The 20,206-nt window shown below is 53.7% G+C and overlaps 2 protein-coding genes across 3 annotated transcripts in view; one reads left to right on the top strand and one right to left on the bottom strand.

Annotated features, from left to right (window-relative positions):
• RBM18 (RNA binding motif protein 18) overlaps nt 1–335 on the bottom strand; it is a 10,008-nt gene extending 9,673 nt beyond the window's left edge. Inside the window, exon 1 of the mRNA XM_057372945.1 lies at nt 159–335. Within this exon, the coding sequence (XP_057228928.1) occupies nt 159–271 (113 nt within the window). The 5' untranslated portion in view covers nt 272–335. The remainder of the gene's footprint in view (nt 1–158) is intronic.
• Nucleotides 336–430: 95 nt separating this feature from the next.
• MRRF (mitochondrial ribosome recycling factor) lies at nt 431–13,287 on the top strand. Of its 2 annotated transcripts, none has more exons than XM_057372943.1 (7): nt 431–489; nt 1,309–1,508; nt 1,742–1,897; nt 3,121–3,239; nt 5,999–6,090; nt 10,887–11,046; nt 12,435–13,287. In XM_057372943.1, exons 2-7 carry the CDS (start codon nt 1,334–1,336, stop codon nt 12,510–12,512), a joined length of 780 nt encoding a protein of 259 aa, XP_057228926.1. In that variant the 5' UTR covers nt 431–489; nt 1,309–1,333; the 3' UTR covers nt 12,513–13,287. The 2 variants fall into 2 exon arrangements, with proteins under 2 accessions (XP_057228926.1, XP_057228927.1); XM_057372944.1 differs by lacking the exon at nt 431–489 and adding an exon at nt 782–976.
• Nucleotides 13,288–20,206: the final 6,919 nt, after the last annotated feature.

Raw genomic sequence — 20,206 nt, 5'->3', positions numbered from 1 at the left:
GGGCAGGGCAGGGCCGGGGAGGGGCGATGCGGCACCGCCCGGGAGGGATCGGTGCTGATGCGGGGATACGGCTCCGTTCGGGGGCGGTGCCGCCGCGGGGGCGGTGCCCGGGGGGTCCCGCAGGGCGCGGATCCCGGCGGTGCCGCCCGGTCACTCACTCGGTGATCTTGGGGTCGAGGTTACCGATCCAGAGGCGGTGCCCGTCCTGCAGCGCGCCCTCGGAGAGGATGGAGGCGTTCTCCAGCGGCAGCGCCTGGCGGCCCGGCTCCATGGCGGTGCGGAGGGCGGCGGGGGCAGCGGCGGCGGGCGAGGGACGAGGGACGAGGGACGAGGGGCGAGGGGCGAGGGGCGAGGGGCGCGGCCCGGGCCTCCCTCACATCCCCGCTCCGTCCCCGCGCAGGCCTCGCCCCGCCCTCGGCGCCGCTCTGTGACGTCACGCCGCGGCCCGTTCCTGATGACGTTGTGTGGCACGCGCGGGGCTGTGCGACGGTGAGCGAGGCGATGGCGCCCGCCCTCCCCCGCCCTTCCCCGCCCTTTCCTCTCTTCCCCTCCGCGCCCCCGGCCCCCGATCCCTGCCCCCCATTCCCGATCGCCGCGCCCCGATCCCCGCTCCCCGGTTCAGCTTTTCCCGAGGAACCGGGGCGAGCGGGCCAGGCCCGGGGCGTCCTGAGGGGCGGGAGGCGGTGTGGGCGGGGCCAGGTGAGGGGGCGGGGCCAGGTGAGGGGGCGGGGCCTGTGCGCACCGGGGACCGCCACCGGGGACCGCCACCGGGGACCGCCACCGGGGACCGCCACCGGGGACCGCCACCGGGGACCGGCACCGGGGACCGGCACCGGGGACCGGGGGCCAGAGGGTCGGGTGCCCCGGGGCTGGGAGAGGTTCCCCCGGTGCCCGGCCCCGTCTGCGTCGCCGCAGCTCTGGGCGCGGCTGCGAAATCGGCCCGGAGCCGCGAACGGCCCAGGSTGGAATAACCCCTGTGAGTGCGGGGTCAGAGGTGATCCAGGTGTCAGACCGAGTGAGACACAAATGAACATTTCAGCCCGGCTGATGTGCGAACAGCCGAGACTCTGGTGAGCTGTTCCTGCTCAGCAGCCGCGGTTTTTGTGTCAGAGGCTCGTGTGGACAAATATTCAAAGGCCGTGCTGGTACCAGGGACTGGCAGCCACCGAGCCCTGTGCTCTGCATTTGCTGTTGRGCACTGCAGACCCCCAGACCTGCTGCCCACATCACTGAGCAGAGCCACCACTAAGACCCAAATCTGTCCGTTTTTAGCACGCCRAGTTGCCCACCTGCCTTTCTCTTTTCCAGGTGGGTCAGAGAGGAGCTGTGAGCCATGGCTCTGGCACTGAGGTGCCTCCGTCCTCTGCCGTCCCTGCTGCACCGTTCCTCGTTTGCCATGAGCAGGGGGCTGCCCCAGGCTCGCTCAGGCTGCCCAGCCCTGCTCCTGGAGGGCTGCAGGCAGTGTGTGCAGCARATGCTGCTGAGCAGGCAGCTGGCAACCAAAAAAGGTAAAAACAGCAGCTTTTTTACCTCTACATATTTATATATTTTATATATATATGTATTTATTTTGGCTGACATGTTCAAATTCTAAGCCCTTTACTCATTAAAAATACAGTTACTTTGGGTTCACTACAATTTATTTTAGATTCGATTCTAAATCTGACAAGGACTTTAATATCTCCTTTCTACTTTCTAACTGGTCAGAAATAGAAACCATTTTTTTTTGTGTAATCTGCAGCTAAAGGTAAAGGGCAGAGTCAAGCCAAAGTGAATATCAGTGCTGCCCTAGTTGAGGATATTATCAATTTGGAGGAAACCAGTGAAGACATGCAGGCAGTCATAGAAGCTCTGAAAGAAGATTTCAGCAGAAATCTGAGTGTCAGAACCTCACCAGGTTGGTAACTTCCTCGTTTGATGCTCTGTAGCCCGTAAATAAGGATGCAAATCCCAGTAATGGACAGTTCAGTTTTTTTCAACATGGATTTTCTTTTCCTGGAGTTATCCATTGGGCATCCAATTCCTACAACCCAGACATTCCCCAGCTAGAGGCTTTCTTCACCCTGAGCTTGACCAGGAAGGATCCATTTTTGTTAATAGCTTCCTGGAAATAGCTCTTGTAAGTGGGAGATGTCAAAAGCSTCTAACTGAACTGTTTGCAGATGTGATGGAGAAGCAGGTTGGCAGCTAATGGTGCAGTAGGGCAGGAAAAATCCAATTGCCATTAAATTAGCCTTTTGGAAATTGCCATTGGGCTGGTGTCTGGCATATACAAACTTTTTTTCTGCTGTGCATCTTTGTGGGTAGTGACCTGTACAAACCTGGCTCACTTAGCAGATTTTGTGTTTTAGGAAGAAATGTGGCAGTGTTTGACTAAGCTACAGTTCCTGTAACACACTGAACATACGCATTTGTAAATGTATCRAGTTTCAGGGATAAATTTTAACATTAAACAATGACCAAATTCAAATCATTCACCACCCCAGCTCTGGCAGGGGCACTCCTGTCTTTAATGGAGCTGGGAAGCTTAGTTCAGTCTCTTAACTATTTATTTTAACCATAGGTATTTTTTTTAATTGYACTGATAAAGTACCTCCTGTCCCATGTGCTTTTTGGCCTGTTAACATTTTGCAGCAGAAAGCAGAGAGCAGATTAAGAGTAGCTCAGGGAGAAACTGAATACTTTAAATTAGGCAGTGTACAACACCCCTCTGGGGGCCTGGAAAAAAAAAAGAGGAGTTTAAGAGAGCAAGTTAAAGACAATATTTGTCTTGATTATTATAGCAACATTTTGATTTTCTGTAAGTTCTAAGAATTAAAAAAAAAGCCATTTCCCTTTAATTCTTAAGAATCCTGCTTACTTTTCCTATTCTAGTTGCAAAAACAAACAAGAGTTTTGTTTTCATGTTGTTGTGTTTTAGAATAGCTTTGACATATTTAACTTGTGAATACACAGGGGATGCCTGAACACAAACAGCACCTGAATAATAAACGAGGTCCTGTTTTTTCCTTTGTAACCTCTGTATTTTGCATTGGCAGAAGGGAAGTGGCACAATGTGGACAYATTTCTGTCCAGCATGGGTGCACCRTAGTGAACCTCCCTGTGTCTGCTTCTCTTGAGGGGCCCTGGATCACATAATTGTGATGACAAAGGATGGGAAGTTTCCGCTGAACCAGCTGGGGCAGATCTCCCAGAAGTCACCRCAGCTCCTGATAGTGAACATGACCAATTTTCCAGAGGTAAGGACACATGGCTGAGGGCATTGTGGGGGGAGATAATTGCCACAGGAACAAACAGGTTGATGCTGAGCAAAGGAACGTTTAGACAGAATCAGTCAAACGTGGCAGGGCTGCAGACCCGGGCTGGGCTGTGTCACTTTGTGCTGACACAGAACAGAAGAGGCATTCTACTGCTGACAGCAACTCCCCAGCCCCACGTGGCTCCCAGAGCAGCTCACCTGCAGCAGCACAGSCTCACAGGAGAGTTATGTGCTGTGKTTGCTGTCATGGTCATATCCCAGSAGTGCCACAGTTSCAGGGGTTTGCTCTGAGGACGCTTCCCCCTCAGCTGGATCTGCAAAACAACACGAAGCATCATGGACCAGATGCCTGCATTCATTGTGCCCTTCCAGTCYCCCCATTTCCCATGCATTTATGGTCCCCAGGAGTCCTGAGCACACACCCACTTACCTGAGCTGCACACATGGCTGCAGTGCTGTATTTGCCCCATGTATTTATTTCAGTTCCTTGTCAAGACGTGGCCATGCACAGRGCCAGATGTGAAGTTGGAATTTGTGCTGTGGACTTCATCAAACACCTCAGAAACTTCCTTATGTATCACCAGGGCTGGTGATACCCCTGAGAGTTCATGGGAGAAGTTGCTGATGGGGCCTGTGAGCTTCTAAAGAGCTTCCCTGGTGGGACTGAGCTGGCCCATGCTAAGTGCTGTCACAGAGCCCAACTTGGGCCTTGTGGAGGTTGGCCAGCTCCTCCCTTGGCAGCACCTCTAGGTCAGAACCTGAATTAGAKGCTCTGTTTCTCTTCTGTGAGAAACAAGTTCTTTTAATTTTCTGCAGGAGCCTTAGACCTGCCMCTAAAAGAGGCAGCAAATCCAAATTGCAGCTTGGGGTCAGGCCCTTGTGGTGCTCTGCAGCAGGTCCCACCGACAGAGCCGGGCACGTGGRAGCGAGCGCAAGGTTAACGATTCATCCTGCTCCAGGGCTGGAGCTTTGCCAGGGCTTATCTCTATTTATTTTGCAAAGGCTTTCCCCAATTAATTAAGTCAGCAAAGTCTCAGAGGAGGTCAGTGTAAGGCACTCGATGCCTAAGTGTTTGTTAAAGTGCATCCCGTGTGTRAAAAGGCTCTGAAGAATGGAGGCCCCTCATCAGCGAGGTCCCGCCGAGTGTCGGCGCTGAGAGAGCTGGGGAAGTCCTTCCATGGCTTATCCCATGTCCAGGCAGGAGCTCAGGCTGAGAAATGGGCATATGAGAAATTAAATATCCTCTGGATAGCATTGCCTACATTTGCTTTGTAAGCCMAAGGACCACTTGTCACTTTTCTCTCAATGCCCTTGCTTTATACCGTACCTTTTTTGTGATAGATTGAACTAAAACCATTACAGACACCATTATTTATGGCATATAGTATTTCATGACATTGAGAAGCAAATAAAATTGCCTGAAGAGTCTGAGAAATAAAATAATCATAGAAAAAGACTTGCAGGGCCAAATTCTGTTTGCCTAAGAGTTATAAAACCGAACAGCATTGGTTTTTAAAATACAGTTATTTTTTTTTCACAGGCTGCAAGAGTTTGGGAGCAATATTGCAATATTTTCCCTTTTCTCATTATTTTCCTCTTCTATCTCCTCCAATATCTATGTTAAACAACACAGTTTTTTTTTCTGAGCATTTCTTTCCTGCAGAACAAGCACTGTCCATGGAATAACAYATTTACATTCCTAACGTGCTGAGATCATTTTGGTTGCATTTTCTCTGCCCTTGTAGTGTCAAGGGACAGCAGTTGCCTCCTATGGAACACCAGCAGAACGTTCATTTCATTCAGTGATGTCACACATCAGGGATCTGARCAAATCTGCAGATCTTTAGTTTGTGCCTCAGTTGGCAAAAGATGAGCTTTATAAATACAGTCTGAGCTACATAAATACTGCAGCAGCCTGGAGCTAAAGTTAATGATGGCAAGGAGTATCAGAAATAGCATCGTGCCTGGTAGGAAACGTGARTGCCACAGGAAAACAGATTCCTGCAGCTTGTCAGAGTCAAGAATGGAGTGACCTGGCAGAGCCCTGCGAGAACTCCCAGCCACGCTCTGCTTTAACCCCAAAGCCTGGCACTCTGRAGAGGTGCACTTTATTCACCTTGCAGTCACCAGGCAAACCTGCCACCCCACCTTGTAAGCAGAGCAGAGTGTCAGCCAGCGGCAGGGGAGTTTTGAGAAGTTAATCCTCAGTAATAAGCTGTAAAATAAACAGAGCTGGGCACAGGCACTTGTTCTCAGCCATCTGCTACTGCCCTGCTGTCCTGTGGTCAGSTTGTAGTGCTGAAGTGGTTAAGTTCCTTAACATTTCAAAATTGGCACTGGGTGATTTCTAAGGGGAAACATCCAACTGGAATTCTTAMATGCTCAGAATCTTTCATCTCCTTTGCCACAGTCAGGCCCTGCCTTGGGAATTTATTGCGGTTTCGCTCTGCGTTGCCTCAAACCATTCAAATAGTTTCAAAGAAGCAAAACAGTTTTTCTTTTGTTGTTGCTTCCCTTCCCCTGTCCCCGCTCTGTGCCCCCCTACCCCAATACGAGCGGCCGTAGTTTCCCATTCGGTTTGATCAAAGCTCTCTGCACCAATGTAACTTCCTGATCTTACTGGTAACAGAAGTAAATGTTTCCATGTTCCATGGAGATGGATTGCCAACTATTGACAGAGTTCTGGCATATGGGAATGATTATTTCCTAATTCCCTTTACCTTTTGATCTGTTTTACAGAGCACAGCTGCAGCTGCGAAGGCYATAAGGGAGAGTGGCATGAACCTGAACCCCGAGGTGGACGGGACGGTGATTCGGGTGCCAGTTCCCAAGTGAGTATCCATGCCCGAGCTCATCATCATGCAGGAGAACACAGGAGGTTGCAGTGAGTGCCCTTCAGAGGGTAAGCATGCTGTATATCCCCACGCAGCTGCTTTCCAAAGAGCTGYAGTTCAGGTTCAGCAAAATATCAGAGCCTTTAAAAGCTTTTTGTGAAACCTCTTCCAAGGGTCTGAGCTCTATTGTCACCACATCTTGGCCAATCTGATGATTGGTCTTATTTTTCATCTTCCCCCTGCAGAGGAAGCTTGGTCCTAGCTGGCTGCAGTGCTTTGAAAGGGAGAGCCRAAGGCTTTTGAAACTGTATTGCTTTAATTCAGGAGCTGATTCTTTGCTGCCCTGCTCTAAATTCCTGGAATTACACAGARCTGCAGTAGTGAGCCAGTAGTATCAGGGGAGAGTAGCACCTTGCTGCAGAAAGCACTAAAAGGAATTGGTGAGAGACAGGAAAGGTATTGCTTTGACAGAAAAATCTGCTCACGCTTGTGTGTGACACACAGTGTGTAACAAATGGAAAATTTGATGTAGGGCTGGAAAAGCAGGCTGCCCCTGGGCAAGGGCTGAGCATCACTTCCCTCACCATCACGAGTGTCTCCCAGCCCCTGGACATGGCAGGAGGTGCTGCTGCATCCCTGCTTCAGTTTGGATGAGGAGAAGGRATCCTGGCTCTGCCTGGCAATGGGGATCCTTTGAGATGAAATCAGAGAGCTCCCAGTGTGTGTCTCCCAGAGCCTGGCACAGGAGCACCAGGGTTGGGTGGCACAAGGACAATTCACGAGTTCCTGTGGATGCTCAGAGCTTATGGAGCATCTCAACACCCTGGGCAGGTGTGGCTGGGCCTGGTGTCACACTGGGGTAAGGACAAACAGCTCTCACACRGGCTGGGCACAAACCCCTTACACATGCACTGCCTTGCACAAGCAGGTGACTGACTYCTCAGTAAAGATGAGCCAGGTATTTCTTGTGCTGTAGATCTTTAAAAATTCTGTGGAATTTTACCCAGCATTTTGATCAGAGGAGTCTAATTGCAGCTTTCCGTTGCTGTCGGTGAGAGGGAATGACATTTTCATTCTATTTGCTGATTTTCTTTCCCTGTGCTCCCTGCCCTTCCCCCATTCCTCAGGAGAGGAGGCAGAGGAGGAGGAGGGCACCATTATCTTCGTAATTGCTGAGGCTCCCGGSTTGCTGCACAGTGGTTTGATTGTTAATGGGCACTTGGGTCATCCTTGAATACGAATTGCAGGGGAGGAAACTCCAAAACTGCAAATCCCAAGCTTTAACAAAATACTGTGTTTTTAAACAAATGTGTACAGTCTGTCGCTGTCTTCTGTGGTGCTGCAGAGTGAAAACAAGTCTCCTCTTCCCAGGGAAGCTCTGCCTGGCGTGCTCCTATGTTCCTCTCCTTCAGAGCTGCAGTTCCTGGTCCCTTCCTGGCTGTTTGGGAGCCTGGGCAGTCCTGAGTTTGGGATTTTAGCTTTGGGGCTGTGCCCTCTGGGTCTGCCCTCATTGGCACCTTTTGCTCTCTAGTACATGTCTGGGGCTGTGGGAGTTCCAGCCACTTCTCAAAAAGACAAACAGACAGTTCCAGCCTTTTAAAACCCCCTAATGAAAAGGGCAGGGCAGAAATCATCAAATTCTACTAGAGGCCTCTCTTTCACATTATATCCCTCATTTATTTTTTAAAATTTTCTAGGTTTTGCGTTATTTCCAGCAGTTCAGTGAAATTGCAAAATTACATCAGGTATGCAAAATAAGCAACAAATCAGAAATGGAGAGACAATATTAATATCAGTTCTGCAGACTTTGATTCTTTCACAAAGGGAGGCACAGTAGAACCAAATCCCAATTGTCCTTACCTGTTATTAAAACCACTTTTTAGTTTGACCCGTCAGCTGGACACACATTGTGTCATATTTTGCCTTGTGCAGGTCCAGCTGTGCTCCAGAGTGTTTCAACAGAGCATTTAAAAATGGAGTTTGCTTTCCAGTATTTATTCTATCAGTTTAGTTTTTGTACTGCAGTTTTAACAGAAAAAATACACTCGTGTCATTGGTGTTTACTTCTGCTGCCTGCCAGGATCCCTCTTCTCCCCAGGGCATTCTCCTGTTTGTGTGGCTAGCACTGCATAGGCAATATTTATTTGTATTAAAAGTAGCCTCTGAGGGTTTAAAAATAAAAATTAAAAAAAAAAAAGAAAGAAAACCGGCCATGGGAACGTTTGTATTGGTTGATCTCTTGGCCRAATTTGACCTGACCTTGTGTCTTTTATGGTATTGCCTCATTTTTAGATTCATCTTTTTTGGACCCATTGTGTTACACTGGATATTGTTTGTAAATCAGTAATATTTTTACACATGCTTTACTGAAAGCCAGATGACTCATTTGAAAGTTTAATGACTCATTGTGAGCYTTTTTTTTTCCCCTTTGCCCCTTAAGAAATGTGCAAAGATACGTATTATGGGGAGAAAAGACCAAAAAATGTCACTTGAAAGCACACCAAAGCTGTTGTGAGCTGCACCCGCTCACCGTCAGGAGCCTGAGTGTTATTGAGCAGTAAATGTAGCACCCTGTGTTTATGTGCAATTATGAATGCAGAGTGTTTAGTTTAGCCTGCTTTCCTTTAACTGATCCCTCTCCTTCACAGGAAATTCCTGCTGTTGGAGGTGCAGAAATCGCTCTTAGCYGGAGAAGTGTCTGGTGTTGAGCTGAACTGGGTCATCCTCTCCCAGGGTGTGCTCTGTCACACGCAGGGGTGGGACAGTGAGGGCTGTGGTGCTCAGAGCCCTGGAGCTGAGGGAGCCAGAAACAAAAGCTGTTCCTCATGGGGTGCTGTGTTGTGCCCCCATGTTGTGTCACTCACCAGGCTTTGCCCCACTCCGCTGTCCCTGGGGGAACAGGGATTGACCCTGCTGCTCTGAGAGGCTGGGACCTCATTCCCCATCTGACACCCTTTCCCCAAGTTCACACTTTGTTTTGGCTTTAGGAGGGGGTAGGGACAATGGTTACTAGACAGAAAAGAAAACATACCTAAGAACAGCTTAGAAGTCCCAGATCTCCGGGCAGGATTAAAACAACTGTCCTTAGAAACCTTAGGCCTGGCTCGTGTTGATGGATTCCTTAACCAGAAACAGCATCTGCTTGGAAAAGTGTCCGTTTCTGGCATTATTGGTAGCATTGCTGAGAATTTACACACAGTCTGGCTGGAACATAAAACCCGCTGAGAAACTCCCCGGCACTGCGCGGTGATAAAAAGAAATTGGTGTTAATAAAGACAGACAAGGAGGCATGAAAGCTGTGACCCAGTGCCAAGAAGCAGAGGAAATCTGGCAGTGCTGCATAAACAAAAACATTTCCTTCAAGGCTCAGCAGCCCCGGGCAGGCGAGCGATACCCTCGGCTGAGCTGAGCTTGGGCTCGYAGAGCTGAGCAGCTCCCTCCCACCCAGCAGGGGATGGGGGACATTCCCAGCTCCCTSCTCCAGGCTGAGAGCCAGGATTGAMTCCCTGCTCCCCCAAACGCTGCTGTGAACATGACCTGAAGCAGACCTGTGAGCTGGCTGGGGAGGTGGGGCATGAGGAACTCCAGAGTGTCGGTGTTGGGGTGCAGGGACTGTGTCCCCAGAGCCCCCCAACCCACACCCACTGTGGGGCAGAGCTCAGGGACTCTCACCCTCACCCCACATTTCCTGAGCTCTCTACGGGAAGAGTCCGGCCCCAGGGTTTTGGTGACCCAGCCAATTTCTAAATACTCCTGTGAAATGTTTATTTTGCAATATCACCCCCCTGCGTTCTCCGGCTAGTGAGTCTCAGGGAGTGCACCAGGGCTTTTCCTTCTCCAGGCAGCCTGGAAATGCCAAGAGCTCTGAAAATAATTAAAATATTCCTGTTAAACACTAGCAGTTGATGGTGGTCAGCTGTGGGTGCTGGAAGATGACCTGAGCTGAGGGGACACAGCCATTTCTGAGCCTTTTGGATGGCCAGACCCCTTCATCAGCAGGTTTGAGGTTGGGATAGAAAGTTGAATATTTTCTTGTGGCACCACAGCAGTAAATTGCCCCACATCAGGGGGAAGGAGCAGCTGAAATTCTCCTGGGCTGATCGACCTGTGGCTCACCATTGTCCTCTTGTCAAACCAGGTGTTCATATCACCTTGGTCATGGGGAGCTGGAATAAGATGGAGTGAAAGATAAGCTCTGTAGCTCCCAGGTACATAATTCAGGCTGTTCGAGCWCTTCAGTTGCAGGGAGACAAATCCGACTTTCAGGAGCAGACATTTCCTCCTGGCTTTGCAGGATTGTGCTTTTTAGGATGATATTTTTMAGTTCTATCTTTCAAGTCTGGAGCTGGATTTTTCCTCTTTCCCACACATGCTTTGGCAGCAGGAAGTAAGGAAAGTCTGAACATTTCAAGATGACTTTCAGGCACTGCAGCAACAACTATAAAACAAGTAAGATTCAGTCCAAGATCCTCAGCTTAGGGCTGGGCTGGAAATTTTCCATTCTAGGCTCAAGACTTGCTTCCCTGGGATGCTGTGCCGAGGTGGCAGATTTTCTCAGGTGGACCAAAGCAGAATAAAAACATGCCCTGAGCTGTTCAGTCCCTCTGCCYTGAGACACAGGGTCTTTACACAAAGCAAGCTCCATCTAAAACCAGCAGCTTTTGTGTGTCCTRGGCAGGACAGCTCCAGTTGGAGAGGATCACTCATTTACCCAGAGTCCTCCACAGAAAATCAGTCTGGCTGTGCTGCACATGACACTGCTTTTCCTTTTGGTGTTTTTCCTCTCTCTTTAGGGTCACGAGGGAGCACAGGGAGAGCCTGGCCAAACTGGCCAAGCAGTCCACCAACAAATCCAAAGAGGCCCTGAGAAAGGTGCGAAGCAAAAGTATCACCCAGGTGAAGAAGTTCAAGAGCAAAGTGTCAGAAGATACCATCTGGCTGCTGGAAAAGCAGGTGATTATTCTTTCTTTCTGCCATGTGTCTCAGATGATGTCTCTGATGGTGTCTCAGAGCTCAGTGGTGTGTTTGTCCCAGGCCCAGCACTGAGAATCCAGTGGGGGAATGGGCAGCCCTGGGCTGGATTTTTGGAGTTGGCAAATGTTGTCTTTGCCTTCTCTTTGTGAGATTTAGGGCTTCAATCTCAAAGCCAGATTAATGATATGAGCCATTGTAAGCTGACCCAGGGAAAAAAAAATCCCCAAAAGCTTTTGTACTAAAAGGGATTGTTGCAGAATTTRGGGAGCAAAAGAATCCACGTCCATGGCTGCACCATCACTCACCAGTGCCTGGCCACTGCAAACYGGTGTTAATGAGGATTGCTCTGGTGGTTATTAATGAAAAGGCTTGCAAGATTATCTCTGTTCAAGTTTTTGGCTCCAATTCAGGAAAATACTTAAGCACATGCCTAATTCCCTAAGAGCAGATGTCACTAAAGTCAATTACTTGGGCATAAACTCAGGCACAAGCCTAAGTGTTYTGCTGAATTGATGCCTCTGAAGGCAGGCCATTACTTCTTAGCTGTTTGTTTATTAACAGCTAAAGTTAGATACATTGCAAATGCTCCGGGACAGTTCCCTGTGTGCTCACAAAAATAAACATCGATATACAGAGCGTTTGTGCAAGCAGGAAAAATGGCCATGCCATTGTAACCGAATCCTGTCGGGAAGCAGCTCTCCCAGAGCTCACAGGTGGTTCTCTGCATTGGCAGAGGGAACATCTCCAGTGGAATTTTCTTCCTGTACCCAAATTTTTCATCGTGAGCAGAGTTTATTGTCAGATCTTGGGAACAAGCACATCTTGATCCTATGAAACCTGTGCATAACACAGGGTGTGCCCACTCTTGACCTGCCTGCACGTTCCCATCCTTTTACACACTTGCCTTGTCCATCTCTCATTACCAGGAGAGCTGATCGCTGGCAGGACTTGACCAATCACCATTTTAATTTATAAAATTAAATAAATAAACAGGTTGTTATGTGATGTGCGAATTCCTGGCACATGCACAGGATATTCCCTGTGACTTCTGACAGTGCTGCAGGAGGTCACAGCCCCTCTTCCCCAGTGCCAGCACCAGCAGGGCTCTGCCCCTGCCCTGCCCTGGGTGTCTGTTAAACCTGGCCAAGCCAGGAGTTTGTGTGAGCATCACTTTTCAGAGCTTTGGCCATTCCCTGCTCTCACAGTGCAGGTGCCACACTGGCACAGAGCCCCAGGAAGAGCCAGTTATCCTCCCAGCACTGKGGGGGTTTTACAGCTTTGTTCCAGAGGGTTGTTCAGTCACTCCTTTCCTTTTGAGCTGTGCCATCACTGTGCACAGAACTCTGATTTGCACTGTYTTGCCACAGATCCAGCAAATGGCAGATGAGGCTGCCACGGAGATGGACAAGCTGCTGGCAGCAAAGACCAAGGAGCTGCTTGGATAAACCCCATCCCAAAGGACACACTCCCCCTCGAGCAGGAATGGACAGCCACCCCCAGCAGTCACCTCTGTGCCATGGCTGCTCCCATGGCCACCTTGGGGTGTGCTGGAGGGAGCAGGGAGTTCTGTTTGCTGTCCTTCGTTCAGGTGGSAGCAAAATCGGATGAACTGAGATCAAAAATAAAATACCAGGAAGGTGAAGCACAGAGGAAGGACTGCCCTGCTCACCTTGTGCCCCGCACCATCAGCTCCTGGAGCCCATGCCACACATGAGAGGAACCTGCCTGTCCTGCTGCAGACCTCAGCATTTATTTTTGCTTGAAATAAAGTCAGAATGAGATGTGGAGGAGCAGCCTTGCCACAGCCAGGTCCTGGTGGGTGCTTTCCCTTGGGAGGGAACAGGAGGCATTTGACCTGTGCCATGGCTGGCAGCTGCCAGCAGTGTGGGAAGGGTCAGCACAGGGTGGGCAGGGACGGGGATTTCAGGACTGAGAAGACCCAAAGCCAACCCCAGAACTTTCCCAAAGTGACATCATTTACAAAACGCCTGTGTGAGTCGCAGGCACCTCAGTTCAGGGGCTGGAGGAGGTACAGGCAGAGCAGGTCCTGGGCACATCCCACAGCTCAGCCCCTCACTGTGGGCAGGTCCTTCCCATGATGGCCTCGGCTGTGGCAGGAGCAGGAAGGTGGTGGCAGCCCCCAGCCCTGCTCCCAAGGCATTTGGGTTCAAAGAGCACCGAGTGCTCTGCACTCCTTAAATAAACAACTCCCCAAAAGTTAGTGTGCCGCGGGGAAGGGGAGGAGGATGAAGGATTTGCTCTGCTAGGGCCCCACATGTCAACAATTTCTCTGCTTTGTGTATTTTGGCCAAAGCCCTTACCATGATAAATGAATAAAGGAAGATGGCGAGCCCAGGGCGGTTCCACAGCTCGGGAAATTGCTTTCAGCCGATTACTGCATTTCTTTTGACATTTATCAACTGGGCTTTTTTTGGGTTTTTTTTTTTGCCATTGTTGCAGCCTCAGCATCCCCTGGACTGGAAGGGTTTCCCTGATACCTGCCCTGGAGCAGCAGSTGCTGAGCTGGGAGCTCCACAAAGCCAGGGCAGGTGGAGCTGCTGCTCKTGGAGGCTCCTCCAGGCTCTTCCCRTTCCCCAAGCCCTTGGGGTGGTGGCAGTGGGCTGGGGGAGGCAGGTAGTGGAGCTGCAGGGGGTCATTGCACAGAGGAATTGCCCAAATATTCACCATTGCACCTCACAAGGAATGAAACCTGCAGTAAAATCACCGCTGGTGCTAGGCAGGGATGGAGCTGCCCGGATGGTTGGGGTGCCCATTCACCTGCATCCCCCTCAGCCCGGAGCAGCCACAGCACCACAAATGCAGCTCTCAGCCCTGGCACCACCAAAGCAGGGCAGACAGATGTGTCCCACAGCCCATCCTGCTCCCTGTGGCACCTTGCACTGCAGGACAAACAAAAAACCAGCATTTCAGTCACAGAAACACAGCAGCACCACCCAGGAGGGCAGAGGATGGGCACACACCACTGGCTGGCTCAAGGACAGCCCTGGAGAGGCCCCACTTTCCCTCTGCGGCAGAAATCACCTGCTGCTCCACATCAGGAGCTGCAGCACAAGGTCTGCCTGCTCCAAACACTCCTCCGCTGGCAGCAGGAGCCTCTCACTCGGCTCCAGCCTGGATTGCACCCAGAGCTGATAAGAAGCTGCAGCTGATGCTGTTGGCGGGTGGGAAAGGAACTCCAGCTGTGCCAAATAACCCAGGAGGGGAAGGGACACGGGCCAGAAAGCGGCRGGGCTGCTCTGATGGGTCCGTGTCGGTGACACCRCATCAGCCACCGAAGGGTTTGGCCWTGGCYRTGAATTCTGTGGGTGCAGGGGACGAAAGAGGCCATGGCTGGACCCTCTGCTGTGCCCTGGGTTGTCTTCACCTCACAGGGACCCCTTTCCCAACAGCACCTGTAGGTCTGCCCAAGTTCACACCCCACAGGGGCTGCTGTGGCCTGGAGGGTGGGGGGTTCCAAGGGGTCACACCCTCGACACGAGGGGTCACACCCGTGTGCCACACTGCTCTGGTGACACCTCCACCCATCCCACGCTGCCCCAAAGCCACACCCAGCCCCACCCTGATGCTCCGATCTCCTCCAAGCCGCTGGACAAGGACCAGGACAGGCACTGGGCACCCACCAGCTCCTGGACAGAGCCCCGTGGCCACAGGGACGCAGAGGAAAAAGGGAAGGAAAAACTCCAAGGAAGCTGGAAGCTCTCGACATAGTTAAAAAACAACATTGCTCTTCAAAATAGATGTGATTGCGCTCCTTGTGAGTCATCGAGCAGAGACACCGAGATTGCTTTGTGCCAGGGACGAGCCGGGCGCTGATTGTGCCGCCCGGATTTGTATCCAACAGACCCTGGATGGCATGTCAGAGTTTACAGCGCGCATACATTTTCAACAGTGAGCTTTGCAAAATGTATCAATGTAATCTCTGCCTCCTATATTCCGTGTTGATTAGACACGATTTCTGGCTGGATTTTCAGAAAGCTCAAGTGCTTTTTTAATCACTACAGAAGCTCATTATTGCTTTCCAGTGACTCTTATGTCCTTCACTTCTCCTTTCAGATTAGAGTCTATAGTCAGATGAATATTGGATGATTTCATTACATACAAATGCAATCAACAGTTTTGCATAAATTTCTCCTCTTTTCTTGAGTTTCAATTGACCTCAGCACCCGTGGAGGCAGGCGCAATACACATGTAAATGAGCTGGCGTTGCTGCAAAGACACGGATGCGAGAAACAAGATAAACTGTCAGATAATATTCAGGATTTTTAAGAGATCAAAAAATACTTCCTCGTTCAGCCCAGCCGTAAAAATGGCACCTTCAGCTGCCGGGGAATTTGCTTTTGTTTTGCTCGTGCCTGGCTGTGGACAAAGCCCAGGAGAGGCAGCGGTGGCCGAGCGGGGGCTGAGCAGAGCCGGGCAGTCTGTGGGGATGGCAGTGGGGTGTCCGTGGGGTGCGGGTGCTGCTGGCACGGGTGTCCTGCCACAGAGCAGCCGCTGGTGGAGCTTTGTGCCCCCGCCACACCGGGATGTGCCCGCACAGCATGGGCAGAGCCGCGTTTGGTGGCCGCGTCCCCATCAGGGGTGGGACCGATGGTGCTGCTGGATCCCCATCCTTCCCCATCCCCATCCCGGCCCCTCGGACCCCCGTCCCCTCCCGGGCAGTCCCGAGCTCCAGCCCAGCAGTAGGGCCACGTTTTGGGGCACAGAGCTGGGCCGGGGCCTGCCCTCCTCGCCCTGTGCCACCACGCGTTCCAAAGACATTTAAGCTAACACTCCACACGAACAATCAGGGCTAATTTTTAAAAAACTATAATTAAAGATAAAGGACCTCTTGGTAGGGAAGTCGGGGTAAACTGTCAGCGGTGACTTTGGATGTGAAGCCCTTACCTCTAAAAGAATCATTTTTGTGCTAATGTGAGCAATCCAGCACTCCCACACTCGCCTTTGGGGGCCAGTGGGGAAAGAAACTCACGGGTTTCTTTTGATACCTGTACGTGCTAATCTTCTTAACAGATTTTTAATTAATGGGAACAGAGCACTTTGCAGCCGCGAAATCTATTGGTGTAATTGCCTGGTGGATTAGTCCCATTAACCACGCAAATTACCTGTCTCCAGGCCGCCAGCCCCACCGGGGAGCTCCCTGCGCTGGACACACTGAGCAGCCCCATTCTGAAGCAATTTTGATAAAATAAACTCTCTAATCAGGTAAATAATTCCATAAGGGAAATTGCTGCCTTCCCGCAGCCCCCCTCCAGCGGGACCTGGCTACTTTCAGGGGAATGCAACACGCCTCCAATTACAGACAAATCCCCAGCTCAGAGACCGTTTGGGAGAAGCCCACGGCACACGGGACCCCCTGGAACCACAGCGGCTGAGGAATTAAGGCATTTAAGCTGTCAGCTGGAATCTGGCCCGGCCCCTGATTACCTGGGGGGACGTGCAGCATATTTAGGTTCGTGTCCGTTGTAATTTCCTGACCCCCAGCGTTGATCCCGAATGACTCGCGGCCGTGTCAGGTTCCTGCCCCGGGTCCCTCCGACACGTGGCCCCGGGCTCGGGGACACCGACCTTTGGGCAATTAAGGACATCCAGGCCAGCCCGAGCCTGCAGAATTGGGAACGAGCAGCTGTCCCCAAGCGCTGCGGGGTGAGCGGAGCCGCCTGTGCCCGTTTCAGCACCGCGCTTGGCTCCGGGCTGTGCTGGTGCCATCATCCCTCGGGATGTCCATGTGTGTCCCCATTGTGATTTTGGACCTGAATCCAACTCACCAGGAGCGTTCCACAGCTGCCCTTTGCTCAGGGTCTGAGATGGGGCTGAGTACAGCACGGAGCAGAGCACCCCGGGGCTGTCACACGTTCATACACAGCCCCAGCAGCTCCCAGGGCTCTGCCAGCCCCTCGGCCAGGATGGCTCCAAACCTGTACCAGCCGGGCCGTCTGTCCACCGGRGAGCAGGGAGGGATCCCTGTTGTGAGCACATGTGTGGGGACAGCCTGACAGGAGTGACAGCACCGACACGCTGGTGGCAGCGCCGGTGGGGACAGCCACCCGCTGAGGTGGCCTTCAGCCATCCCCTGAGCTGCTCGGGTGATCAATCCCGGTGCCGGKCCCTGATCCCCGTAACAGGAGACCAAAACTCTCCCCTCGGTTGCCCCCATGGCCCCGGGAGCAGAGGGTGACCCTGGGGCCACCCCGAGCGGGAGGGGATGGCTCGGTGGCCGGGGCCGGGGCAGAGCTGGGCAGCGGGGCCGGAGCGCAGGAGCCGCCGCTCTGCGCGGGGCTGGCCGGGGAACCCAACACCGCGGGTAATTGGCATCAGATGCTCCCTGACCTGCCGCATCCAGCGGGAAGCTGGAAGCATTTATTTGTCTGAGCCGGCGGCTCTATCTGCGTGCGGGAGGCGTTGGCGGTGGCGGGGCCGGGCTCCGCGAGCCTAATGAGCCCGAGCTGAAGATGATGAATATGATTGCTGAAAGCGCTTTCCTGAGTCCTCCTTTCCTGGGGCTCAGGTTACGAGTTCCCAGACAGCCTGTCCAGCCCCGGCTTTTCAATTCTGMTTTGTAGCCCCCCAAACTGTCTGTCAGCTCCCCATGCCGGAGGAAATGCTGGGTCCTGCGCTGCTGTGCCCGGTGGAGCTGGGGAAGGGGCCGCCAGCCCTGCTCAGCCATCGGGGAGGGTTCATCCCCCCGGSCTGCCCCACTGCTGCCCCACTSCTGCCCCGCTTGGCCCCACAGCCCCTCTGAGCCCCCCTGAGCCCAGCCAGGGGTGCCAGCCCTGAGCGATGCCCCTTGCGGGGTCTGCAGCCACCAGAATCTGCTGTGCCCTTTTTTCCTTGGCCATCAGGGACCTTCTCCATGCAGGCTTGTAACCGATCACTTCTCAGCCCTGCAGCAGAAAAACGTGGGGTTCAGCCTCTGTGTTCTGTGCCCATCCCCTCAGCCCACGGTCGCTGTTCCCCCACCGAAACCCATCCCACAGGGAAGCTGCTCAGGGACGGACGAGGATGGGTCAGCCCGGGRTGCTCCAGGGCCCTGCAGATCAGAGGGACACACCCGTGACGGGCACGGCCACCCCGGAGCTCTGGGCTGGGGAGTTTTGGGGTGTCCTTGCCTGGCCGCCCCACAGCTCTGCTCCGCTTTGCCCCCTGTCTCACGGCTGTGGGGCCGCCGCACTGTTCCCATGGCTCTGGCATCCTTGGGAAGGTGTGGGGAGGATTTTGGGGGCTGACCCGTCACAGGATCTTGTGTCCCGCTGTCCTGCTCCAGTTACGTTTCAGATTCCGGGGGCAGCATCGCCCCAAACTCGGGGATGAAGGTCTCTGAACCGGAGGGGAGATGCGAGGCTGCTCAAGGCAGAGCAGCTCAGGACCAGCGRTGCCTCCCAGTCCCTCCCAGTGCCTCCCAGCGCCTCCCAGCGCCTCCCTCCCTTCGCCGCCGCCGCGCTGCCATCGGCGGTGTTCTGCTGCCTCCCTACGGGAGAACGCGCCCGCAGCACCGGGGCCCCGCCGCCCCTGCCGGGACATGAATGTGGGGCCGTGCCGGGACAGGGCACTCACCGGGGCGGTGACCTCGCACCGGTACCCCCGGCAGACCCCAGACGTGTCCCCCGTGCCCCCGGTGGCCCTGGCCTGGCACCGGGGCTGTGGCACCGCACTGTCACACGACGCCCACCGGCACCGCCCTCCCAGGAACAGGACAGGAGTTCCTCTGGGCACCCGGGCTGGCTCCCGTCCTGGCACTTGAGGTCAGACACCGTGGGCTGCAGCTCAGACAGAGTCGCGGGAGGTTTGCTGGCAGCCGGGGCTGGCACCAGGGAGTTCAGCAGCCGCTGCTTTAGAGCTGAGCACCCCCGGCAGCGCTGAGCGCTGAGTGAGGGCACTCCAGACACACCAGGAGTGATGGGGTCTGCAGCACACCCTGCACCGGCAGCAGCAGCCCCTCCCTCGCCCGGGACAGCCGCGACAGCCCCTCCATGGCAGCCCTGGCCAGACAGCCGGCCCCGGGCTGTTGCAAGCGTTTCCCGTGTTGTGCAAGAGRGTGGTTATTAAAACCCGATGAGAGGGAAAGGAGGGGGCAGTGAGAGCGGGAGAGCTGCCGGAGAGGGACATCCCCAAGGGCTGCCGGGCTGCCCTGCAGGGTGAGAGGGGTCAGGCTCTGTCAGGTCACGCGTGCTGCGGTCAAGAGTGTCAAGCATCGGGAGGGGGACAGGCCAGAGCTGGGGCTGGTGGCGCTGCGAGAGGGAATGGAGAGGAAATACGCACACCCACGGGGTGAAGCGCTGCCTTCCTTGGGGCTGTGACACCGGGGGAGGCTGGCAGGGCGCAGGAGCAGCCGTGGCACCRGCTGAGTGCACCAAGTGCGCACACAGAGCAAAACCTGCCCCGTGCTCCCTGCACGAGTTCGTCAGTGGGAGGCAGAGACTGTCCCCACCCTGCTGAGCGCACCGAGAGCCCGCTGAGCTCATGTTTATGTCATGGCTGGTGCATTCGCCTGCTGAAGCTGGATCTGAGGCCCTTGTTCATTTTTTGGACACCTGTAAAGGCCATTTGCCCTGTGAGGGCACTCCCTCCCCGGCKCTGAAACCCTGCAGAGAAATCGAGCGGGATCCACACAGGAACTGCTCACCCCCAGCCTGACAGGGCTTCCTGCAGCTCAGCAAAACCCGAGATAATCCTCACTCACCACCAGGCTGTGCTGGGGTCTCCGCCACTTCCGCAGAGCAGCACAGCAGGGGCTCAGCAACCGCAGGCTCTGAGCTCTGGGTTCCAGCATTTTGGGGACATCCCAGCGATGTCTGCAGCCCACCATGCACTCGCCTACCCCAGAGCCTGCAGAGCCTCTCCCAGCCCCACACGATTCCTGTGGGGTGGCTGGAGCCGGCCCGGGATGGGCTGGCTGGATCCTGTCCGTGCTGCCAGCGACCGGAGCTGGGAACAAAGCATCCGGCAGGAAACACCAGCGATGGTTTCACCGATAAACCCGGCTCCTCTGGCCAYAGCCGGGCTCCTGGCMCAGCCGGGCTCCTGGCACAGCCGGGCAGCGCTGCCAGGGCAGCCCCTTGGCGGAGGAGCTGAGCCCCGGGGATCAGGGGGTGGGCACGGAGTGCTGGGATTCGGGATCGGA

Source organism: Malurus melanocephalus, unplaced genomic scaffold, assembly GCF_030028575.1.
Source record: "Malurus melanocephalus ecotype Western Australia unplaced genomic scaffold, MMel_1.1 scaffold_181, whole genome shotgun sequence".
NCBI lineage: Eukaryota > Metazoa > Chordata > Aves > Passeriformes > Maluridae > Malurus > Malurus melanocephalus.
Note: the sequence above shows the minus strand (reverse complement) of the source record. Positions and strands in the feature narration are given on the sequence as shown.